The 10,718-nt window shown below is 49.5% G+C and overlaps 1 protein-coding gene across 1 annotated transcript in view; it reads right to left on the bottom strand.

The window, feature by feature from the left end:
• Positions 1 to 225: 225 nt before the first annotated feature.
• PRICKLE2 (prickle planar cell polarity protein 2) overlaps positions 226 to 10,718 on the bottom strand; it is a 106,722-nt gene continuing 96,229 nt past the window's right edge. Inside the window, exon 9 of the mRNA XM_054387431.1 lies at positions 226 to 1,094. Coding sequence (XP_054243406.1) covers positions 226 to 1,094 — 869 coding nt within the window. The remainder of the gene's footprint in view (positions 1,095 to 10,718) is intronic.

The raw sequence follows: 10,718 nt of genomic DNA, 5'->3' as shown, positions 1-10,718 counted from the left end.
GTGAACTTTCTGTTTGTCATTATTTTCTTCTCCAAAGTAAGATGTGCAAAATATAGTCACTGTGCCCAGGATTATGACTATTTATAGAAGCCAGTCTACAACCTTCTTACAACTCCCTACCCTTCAGGTCTTTGTTTCGTTACAATAAAAGCGCTTACATGATCTAAACCAGTGCAAGTTTGTGAGTTAATTTACATTCTCCCAAGGTGCCTGGCAAGGATGCCATTAGGATATGATACAGTTTTTGCTCTTCTGTCTTTTCCGGCTGTGCAACTGTCCCCTGCTGCTCAGCGTGGAAGACTTGGGCATGCTGTATGAGCCGTACTTGTGCAGCAGCTCCTCGCTGGTCACGTACCGCAGGCGGGCAGGTTGGGGAATCGGCTCCCCAAGGAAGTAGCCCTCGTTGTCAGACTCTGAAGAGGAGGAGCAGGTCGAGCACCAGTCGTATTCAGCAAAGTAGGGCCCCCATCTCTCGCCCAAGTGGTTCTGCAAGGCGAGATCCGACACTGTCCGGGGACAGTGGCCATAGACGTCCCTGCGGGGACCCTGCTCCATCGTCTCCCTGCAGCTCCTCTGGTGCATGAACTGGTCGTAGTCTTCCCTGGCTCGCAGTGAGGGTCTTTCCTTCAGCCGGTAGCACTGCTCACTGGCCAGGTGCAAGGCGTTATCCGAGCGGGACCGGCGAGAGCGCCGGGGCCGGTGCGGGCGGTAGTGTCGGTCGTCATCCCGCAGGGTAGTTCGGCGGCGCGTGCGCTCGCTCATGGGGGCGTGCCTCGAGACCTCCTGCACCCCCAGATTGCCCCCGGGCACCCCGCTGCCGTAGTCGAAGCTCTGGTGCATCCGCCCGTGCGATGGTCGCTCTCGGTACCCGAGGGGGCTGGCGAGGTCGTGAAGGTTTGGCTCCATGTCCTGGTACTGCTGCACTGAAAGCAGGCTGCGGACGGACTCGGCGCTTCGGAATTGCATGGAGGAGTTCAGCGTCCCCATGTTGCTCATCTTCTCTGAGACGTTCATGCCTGAGTCTTTGCTCAAGTCAGGCATCGAGAACCTGGAGAGGTGCTCTTGGCGCTTGGCTCCACCATCTGCTGAAAGGCCTTTGCAGGAAAAGGGGAAAGGAAATAAAAAAAAAAGAGTTAAAAAGGAGAATTTGCTATCAGCAGGGAGAAGGCTGGGTTTGGCCCAAGACTTTTGCTTTAAAAAAATAACTCAATGGTTTAGATGCTGTCCTAAAGAGGCCTTTCAAGAAGATGATTTTTTTTTTTTTAAGAACAGGCAGTTCCTCCTTTGGGGGAATCACACCAATTTAAGGTGTTTTGAGTTGGACTCCAAGCTGCTTTTCACGACTTCCTTTCCCATATGTCTACACTGTCTGCAACTTGATAGGAATAACTACCGATGCCAGTGGGAAATTATGCACCAGAAGTAACCTGAGGCCTCCTGCACGCTGGGATAACTAGGGTGCCATAATCCTGCACCCACACTTTGTACAACGACAACATATTTTGAAGGACTGAATGACGTCAGGGGCAACTGAAGATGGGCCACTAATTCAGGCTTGTCACCATGACAGATCATGCAGGTCTCCCTGAACACCTGTGGGGGTACTGACAGGGCAGCCTTGGCCACATGCATGCAGTCAGGTTTTGAAGGAGGCAAGGAAACACCCAAGCCCCAGAGAGTTTGCTGGAGCTCCTTGTAAACAGTGGGACAGCGGGAAGATCAGTCTACCCCTGCAGATATCCCAGGAGCTAGGAATACCAGCTCCAGCTTGACAGGCTGCCCTGCTTGGGAAGGTGGCCCACTGGGTGTCTCCCATGTGCCAGCCAGCCCTGAGCTCCTGCAAGGTGCTCTCTTCCATCCCAGGAAGCCTTTCCCTGGCAGCAGAGAAGTGGGGCATGTTCAGCGCCTGCCCATCAACAAGAAAACTCAACACACCCCATGTCACCCTAGTCTTTGGCCTGTTTTCTGGGTGTTTTCTATTTTCTGACTATCCCTATGTTGGCTTGGCAACCAGCAGCAGTCAGCGCCTGCACTGCAAGCTCAGGACAACGTTTCGCAAGCGATTCAAAGGAAATCCATTTTACCCCAAATCAAACGCAGAGTGTTTGCTTTGGCACTCTTCTCCCCGTCCCTCTCCGACAACCTCCCTGCGCAGACCAAACGTGGAGAGCTGTGCACCATCAGCAGGATTTTCAACATGACGCACAGCCCTTATGCAATCACCCAGAATTTATGGCTTTGTAAATGAATTAAAAAAATCAACAACCCAGCCCACAATTCAAGAATAAACTTCTTTTTCCCTTAATAAAAGCTGCTTGCATTTCAGCGAGAGCTCAGCTCCTTTGGCATGAGCTGCTGCCTGCCAAACCTGAACAAGAACAAGGGCTGCCCTCACCAACCCTGCTCATGAGCTGCTTCAGGCTTTCTTTGGACTTAGTCTTATAAAGATCAACAGATTCTGCAAAGATGGGCAAGGTTTTCCAAATCCTCCTGTCAGTGACACCAGGGAGAGCTTTAGCACTTGAACACAAGCCACTGCTGGGTCTCACATGATTTGGCTTTGGTCCCTGAGTCCCAGCCACTGCAGACCTTTCTCTCTGCTCCTTTGTTTTGCTGCTGTTAATGGGGATGTTTCTGGAACGTAAGGTTTCAGAGGAAGCTAAATATGGGTTAAAAAAAGTTAAAGCCATGTTTCATTTTGAAAAGGATACACTCTTCAAGTCAGTTTCATGCTTTTCTCTGCAGGCCATGCTGATCTCTGCTGTCCACTCTTTGGAAACAGTCTCCCCAGCCCTCCAAGGACCTGCCCACCTGTGCTCCCTGCTCCTGTCACAGGATCGAGCAATTGCTGTACAGACACACCACTTCCCTTCCGCAGCCATCACTTTCTGCCTTTGCACCCAGTGATGTCGCTTGTCACATCCAGGTACTGTTGCCCATGTCCCTCCTGTGCCACTGCCCAGCAGCCCCCGAGAGGAAAAAGGAACTCAGTAACACGTGCAGAGACCTCCCAAAAAGCCAGAATAACAATGGGATTGCCAGCGGAGCTGATCTGAATGTGAATCACAGCCGCTGACAGCCGAATGTGGCCTTAATCAGATCTGTCAGACAATAGCTGACGCCAAAGAAAATGAGCCCTCGGTGACATTTATGCAACCCTTCATGAAGAGAGCCAGCACAGCTCTGCAACGAGAGCAAGCGACGACAGTGCCGTGCACCAGCACAGCTCCCAGCGCCACAGGATGCTTCTGCCGTGCCAGCAGATTGATTCTGGCAGCATCGTTTCAAAGGGGCTGACCTTGTCCTGCCTGGCAGGGACACTGTGTGAGCCAGTGCTTTGCTCCTGGGGCACAGCCAGATGGCAACCACAGGTCTCAGCACCCCCTGCCACAGCCTTCTCTCTCCTCTTATCCTGCATCCAGTGAGAGCCAAGTCCTCCTCCCAACTGTCTGGAGAGAGGCTTTTGGAAAGGAAAAGCCAGTGCTTCACAGGTTTAGTTTATGCTCCTTGGACACACACCTCCAGCAGACACTGTGAGTAGTTTTGTCTTTTCCCCTTCAAAGTGAAGGCCAGCACAGGGGGAAGCAATTGCAGATGAGGAGCCTGTTGTACACGGATGGCTCATGATTGGAGCACAACTTTTAATTAGTGATTATTAGATCCAGGGGACATTTCTGGCTGTTCATCCAGACAGCCTGATTATAATTAAGCACACACATTTTAAGATCTTGAATCTCTGGGAAAATGTCAGTTGTAAGAGGAATCCAGCATGGAGCACATACACCACCAGCACATGGAGCTGAGGAAGCAATGGAGCTTGTGCTCAGGAGGCTGCAGCAAAGCCAGCTCGAGACCCAATGGCTTTGTATCTCCATATGACCGAGTATAAAATGCTCCTTGCTGAGGGTTACATGCATCTTCTCAGGAAGATCTGTCAGACTGCATGTGCACAAGCCTTTTTTTTTGGGAGCCACATTAGCAAATGACCCAGCAAGCCGTGTGGTGGGGAACCAGGAAAACTCATTTTTTTCTGCTCATGGTGGTAGAAAAGGATTTCTTCTACCTACTCAGGAGCAAAGCTGTGCTTTTACAGCATCACTGAAGGCATTAGGAGCTCTGCATGGCACTTAGGTTGACCAAAGTAGGTACCAGGTTGAGGACGTAACTCCTAACCCGTGTAAAACACAAAGATGCCTCCAGGATTAACTTTACATTTACACCAATGCAAGGTAAAAAGCACCATGAGCGGAAGTAAGGCCCAGATTAGTCTTTCAAAGCTTCCTAAATGATCCTGCCCCATTCTGCAGAGCCACAAAGCCTCAGCAACGCATAGCAGGAATAAGCCAGGAGGGCTCCAGTCTGACTGCAGTGAGTTCAGAGGACAGCAATAACCATCTGTCTAAAAAGGTTTCATCTAGAAAATATAACCTAGGAATAAAGCTTGAAAGAGCAGAGGGGTTGTTTAGTCTAGAGAAGAGAAGGTTGAAGGGGTATAATAACAGCTTTCAAACACAGTAAAAAATGCAAAGAGGAGGGGAACACATTATTCTCCAGGCATGCAAGGAAAGTTTCAGCTTGGAGAAGAAAACTTTTCCTGTGCAACCACAGGCTCCAGCACTGGAGGGTTTTCCAGGCATTCAAAAGCAGTGGATGTTCAGGCACATGCAAGGTGACTCTGGGTTCTCCAGGGCTGAAGCTGGCCCTGACCCTCCTCTCCTGTGGTCACTTGCTATTTCAGAGCTACACCAGTGCATTGAGGCTCAATCTTCTGGAATTACCAGTATTTATTTACAGCCACTGCAGATCCCTCTTAATGAAGTGTTTCATCTGGGAACACAGCTAATAACCCAAGCGAGTCCTAACCTGGAAGAAACAGTGTGAGGGGAGACCTCACCATGCAGCAGTGATTTTTTTCTAACAAGGAAACCTGAGAATCTGTTTCCCGAAGCCGTCCAGAGGAGTAGGAGCCCAGCTCTGGCCCATGGCACAGGATGGCTGTTACCATATCAACAAGCCCCTTCCAAGGGTGCAAATGCAGAAGGGTGATGTGCTGACCCCACAGGAATTCTGCAAAATGATGCTCTGAGACACCAAGGACATCGGGTGGTGGCTGCTGCAGAGGCTCCTGCACCAGAAGAGGAGCAATGGCACCCGCTGCTGTCAGCATGGTCTGGCAGCTGTACCATGGCCAGATTGGAGCCAGTACTGTGGACACGTGGACACAGCAGGTTATTTTGCTGCCATTCTCCACTGCATGAAGCTGCCAGCCTCAATATTTCACCCCCCCAGCCATAGAAATGCACGCCTTTCAGATGAGCACAAGTGAAAGCTGCAGCTCATCTGCAAGCGTTCTGATATAAAACTCAAGCTGGCTACAGTGCTGGGAACACAAAGCAGGCTTCTGGTTAACGTTAAGGTTTGCTAAGAACATTCTGTACCATCTCTTCTGAAGTTCTTCCCCACCCCTATCTTAATAGTTTATCACATAAAACATTGCCAAGGGAAATAAGAACCAAGTAAGCAAAGTGACAGCACAAAGATATTCCTCGTGAGCATCACGGCTACAACCTCGCCACAACAAAGCACCTGGAGGCACTTACAGCTCCCTGTTTGCTTTGCTGAAGCAGGGCTGCAAGTTACATTAATTATGAATTATTAAACCTCCTGGCAAATGACAGCAGAGGGGCCGCAGAGAGCACGTATGCTGGTGTGAGGCGGGGAGCTGAGCCCCCCGTGAGGAGAAACAGCTCCCAGCCTCCATTAAATTAAACTCCCAGGGAAGCTGCATAGACACGGGGTGAGGCCCCACTGCAGCCAGCATCTCACCACAGAGATAGCATCATCTGCTTCACCCCAGTAGGGGAATGCAGAACGCTTGGAATTAGGATATTGCAAACAACCAGGCCTGTGCTGATGCTTGTTTCTTGCCTTTACACTGATCACAGTGCACACATAGCTGTGCATTGCAGTCCTCACCACCTGAGCCTCAAGTAGGTGTCTAATCCTGCACTCAGCCCAGACATGCAGCACTACAGGCATGGGGAAGAGTGGCTGGAAAGCTGCCCAGTGAAAAAGGACCTGGGGTATTGGTCAACAGCCACTGATTAGCAGCCAGGAGTGTGTCCAGGTAGCCAAGTAGGCCAAGAGCATCCTGGCTTGTATCAGAAATAGTGTGGCTAGCAGAACTAGGATCATGCTCCTGTAATCAGCACTGGCCACACCATGAATACTGGGTTCAGTTTTGGACCCTTAAATACAAGGAAGACATTGAGGTGCAGTGTGAGGAAACGGCCTCAAGTTGTGCCAGGCATGGTTTAGGATGGATATTAGGAAGAATGTCTTCACCAACAGGGTTGTTAAGCCCTGGAACAGGCTGCACAGGGAAGTGGTGGATTCACCAACCCTGAAGGTATTTTAAAGACTGTGTAGATGTGGCACTTAGGGACATAGGTAGTGGTGGACTTGGCAGTGCTGGGTTATTGTTTGAATTCAATGATCTGAAAGTTCTCTTTAAATCAAAATGATTCTATGACAGCCAGTGTTTAAGTGGCAGCCACAGAGGCACAGGAGGGGATGGTGCAGCATCTCTCGTCTCCAGCCCCCCCGTCAGAGCTTTCTCTGTCCCATAGCACCAGGCACATCCTCACTGCTCCTGAAACTGGGTTTATTTTCAAGTTCAACCTTGAGAACTAAAAAGGAACTTATGGAGAAACAGCCTGCCCAGACCTTTGTTTATAGCTCAGCCTCATCGCACTTTTGAGCGGCCTCAGGGTGTGCAGAAATAAAGCAGAACCCTTATGTAAGTGGAAATCATGGAAAGCAAACAAGTCCAGGGGAAAGCAGAGCACTTGGCCAAGCAGGTCATGGTGCAGGCAGCCTCCCACGGTGTGCCCCTGGTGTCATCCCAAGGGTGTCAGGGTGTATTTCCCAACCAGTCAACCCCTTGGTTGCCAGCATCCCTACACGGGTGCTACCAGGGAAAGGGATTGCATTCGAACCTAGAAGCACCCCTGTAGCTCCCCCACTGGCATCACCAGCTCCTACACTGTCTCTAACCCCAGAGGCTGAGGAACACACACAGGATGTAGTGTCACTGAGGACATGGGGATGGAGCCAGCCACCAGACTCTGAACCCTTCACCGTCACCTCTAAGGGTGTTCAGGAGCTGCTCCAGTGCCCTCAGTGCAGAAGAGGTTGGGCCATTAGGATGCCTCCCTGGAAAATATAACCTTGGCCTTCAGAAACAGGGATGGTTCTTCACCTCCCCACCCTTTCAGCTCCTCCTTGGGCCAAGCAAGAAGGCACCAGAGCCAGACAGTGCCTTCAGGGCACTGCAATGCACTGACCCATGCACACGTTTCAACAAGGTTTTTTCTGTGTGTTTTCTGGGTATATCCCAGTTGTTTAGTCCTGAAAAACCAAGCTACATGGGGCCTTTGGGTGTATCAGCACACAGATGACAGGAGAAATGTGTATCACACATATGAAATCACATTCCACCCTGTAACAGCACCAGTTTGCAATCTCTATTTTCCTGGATTTATGGCTGTGACAGAGGAGGCTCTTACCCTCACCAAGACTCCTTTTCTCTCAAGGAATACTTAAAATCTATTTCTCCTTTTGCATACAACACTCACTGCTCAACACGACTTCTATCTCCAAAGCATTCCTGCTCTCTGCAAGCTGCACATATAGACTGTTTACAGGGAATAACCTTTAGCCCTCAGGTACTTTCTCAAGTGGGTTATTTGACCAGCTGGCTTTTTGTGAAAATGACTACTTGGAATCAGCAGAGATCAGCTCTTGATTGCTAATTCAGCTGACGGGCACATGCAGCTCCTGCAAGAACTTTTTAGAGGGCAATGAAAGCACAAGCAGAGCAAGACAGAGCATGAGCACTGGGATCAGGGCTGTGATGGATCTTCTGGGAAGTGGTTAACCTCTGAGGAGATCAAGCTCCTCCTCATGAGAAAAGCTTCCTGGACAAAATCCATCTCAGCATTGTTCTGATTGCTTAATGAAAGGAGTTATGAGGTAAACATTGCTACAGCATCCACTTTTATATAGCTACCAATGCCATTTAAAAAAAAAAAAAAAAGGAAGAAAAAGCAGCCAAAGGAAATAAAACATAAAAGATAATCTAAAATCAGCAAAAATGAGTTCTCTTGGAAAATGTGCCAGGGAATTTTTTTTGTTAATTGCTTTTCCATCTAATGGCCACATTGGGCAGGAGGAAGACCCAGTCTCCAAGAAGTTGTAGTGTACCAGGGTCTGTCATTGCCTTCAGATGATGGCAGAAAAGGGATTTTTCAAACAAATGCAGGAAGAAAGGAGAGATGCCCTCCACCAGCAGGAAACCCTGCCCTTTGCCAGTGAATGTGTTCAAATCACATCAGCATTTGCAACAATTACACTAGCACAAACCAGAGGACAGCAGAGACACTCCCATCTAATTCAAACACTGACACAGAGCACAAGGAAGGTCACAGCCACCTCTGCAATTCAGGTGTCTGCTAGTGCACTGCTACCCATGGTGAGAGAGCACTGAGCACTATGAGGGAAGTACCCAGGATTAGGACGGTGTCACACCTCTCTAGTAACCCCTAAGGAACTGGGTATAAAGCAATTAAGAAGAGCCTGCTTGGTAAGGTGAAAACCTGGCATCTTGCAGAGGGCTTGGGGTCACAGAGATATTGACCCACTCAGTGGGTGACCCCTGGTGCAGCACTGAATGCATGATGAATGTAGGGACAACAGCTGTTCACAGGAGGAAGTCTCTTGGCCAGAGGACAGGGACTACTGCTACACACCCCAAGATTTCTCCATTTTTATTGATATCCCTGGCTACTTAGCAGTTAAGGCCTAATAGAAACATCACAGCAAAACCTGCTGCCACGGAGGAACCAGCTTTTAACATGTGCTCTGCAGGTCAGGGACTGTTTTGCCCTTCAGCTCCCTATAAAAAGAGAGAACATTTTCAGCGATGCCATAAAATGTTGGATGGATGCAGTGTTAATTATTTCACTTTATAAGGTGGAGCAACTGTGCAGCATGAGTAGCTCAAAGAGACCTCATATGTGAATGCCCAGGAGTCTCTCGCAAAGCAGAGCTGGGGCATTTGGGGAGGAGGGTATGAAGTGAGCTGGACCCTCGGGCTATGGTGGGGGGAGAAGTTTTGCAGGGATGATGAGAGCAGATGTTGGCCAGGTCACCAAATTTTCCTGTTCTCAAAACACTGCCAATTAAATGGTATGATAATTGTGCCCTCCATAACTGCACACACAGCCCTCGGGAGCTGCCTGTTACTGCTGCAGTGCCCCCAGCTTGTGCTGAGCCAGGTCCCAGAGCACAGAAAATTATTAGAATCTTACACATTAATAAAAATGTTATCACCTCACTCTGCAGAGGAAGTGCTTGAAGTCATTGCAAGCCCCATCATGCTGAGCATCTGCTCCAGAAAGCAGGAAAAGAAGTATGTGGTTAAGGCAGGCACTGCCTGTCAGGAACTATGTACTTTGGCTACATAAAGAGAATAGATACTTTGGGAAGGTTTCCCTCCCAGCATTTTAAAAAGGGTTTTCTAAAACAAAAGGCAGAATGATTTTCACTCTAATATGAAGGCCTTGCCATGCTTCCCATCCCTTGACCTGTATCCCAGATACACTTCAGCTCCAAAGCATGCAACAAACCCTCCAATACTTGGGGATTGCTCATCCAAACCCAGTGTTGCTCAAGACTCTTTGTACCAATGGGATTTACACAATACAAGCTTTCAGGAATGTGAATGGTTTTGGAAACACGAAGTTTTGCCTAGAGAAACCTTGTTTCGCACAGCAATCCCCAAGTCCCTTACCATTTTACATCCATTTTTCTCTGTATATTTCTGAGGCTGTTTGAACAAAACTCTCTCCAGATGATTAGCTGCTTCCCTCCTCCCTGCTCTACCATTTGCCAGTTAGGGAGATCCTGGCTGAACACAGAGAGCAATTCACATCTTGACACAAGACCAGCAGCTTCCCCAAACAAACACACTGAAACCTAGGAGCGGCTTGTAGGAGAGCAAACTTGCCCATCCAGGTAGGGCAGAACCCAGAGCTCAGGCTCAATGGTAGCTCTCCAGGGGCCTGGAGATCCTCACTGATGCACCCCCATCACCCAGTGCTAGCATCTCACGGGGGGCCCTTGGGACTGGTTACCAAACACCCCACAAACTGTTTGCAGTGACAGCAAGACCAATGGGCTCCATTTCACAGAGGGCAATACCTGCCCAAATCCAAGCAGTGCCTGGCTGAGAGAAAAGCCAGGGGAGCAGCAAAGAAAACACAAGACTATCTCTGGTAAGCAAACCAGGCTCAACATTCTCTTTTCTGAGAATTTTTCTGCTGAGGGACTTGGAAGCAAGCTACAGCTGCGGCAGAGAGCACAGGTACCCAGTAACACAAACTACAGCAGGCTACAGAACGATGGTGTGTGCCAGGGCTGAGTCTCCCCAGGGCCAAGCTGTGGCCCGCAGCCCTGTCACAGACATGTCCAAGCAGGCACATCCAGCCCCAGAGCCACACAACGCAACCCAAACATGTTTGGGGTGAGAGGACAGAGAAACACTACCCAGGGATGAGCTCATGAGAAAAGGGCTCAGCACCTTGCCTGGCTTTTCCCTGCAGTTTCTACCAGAGGTCTGGGGAAGTGGAGAAAAAGAGCTGCTCATTGAGAAAGGG

This window comes from Indicator indicator, chromosome 15 (assembly GCF_027791375.1).
Source record: "Indicator indicator isolate 239-I01 chromosome 15, UM_Iind_1.1, whole genome shotgun sequence".
Taxonomy (NCBI): domain Eukaryota; kingdom Metazoa; phylum Chordata; class Aves; order Piciformes; family Indicatoridae; genus Indicator; species Indicator indicator.
Note: the sequence above shows the minus strand (reverse complement) of the source record. Positions and strands in the feature narration are given on the sequence as shown.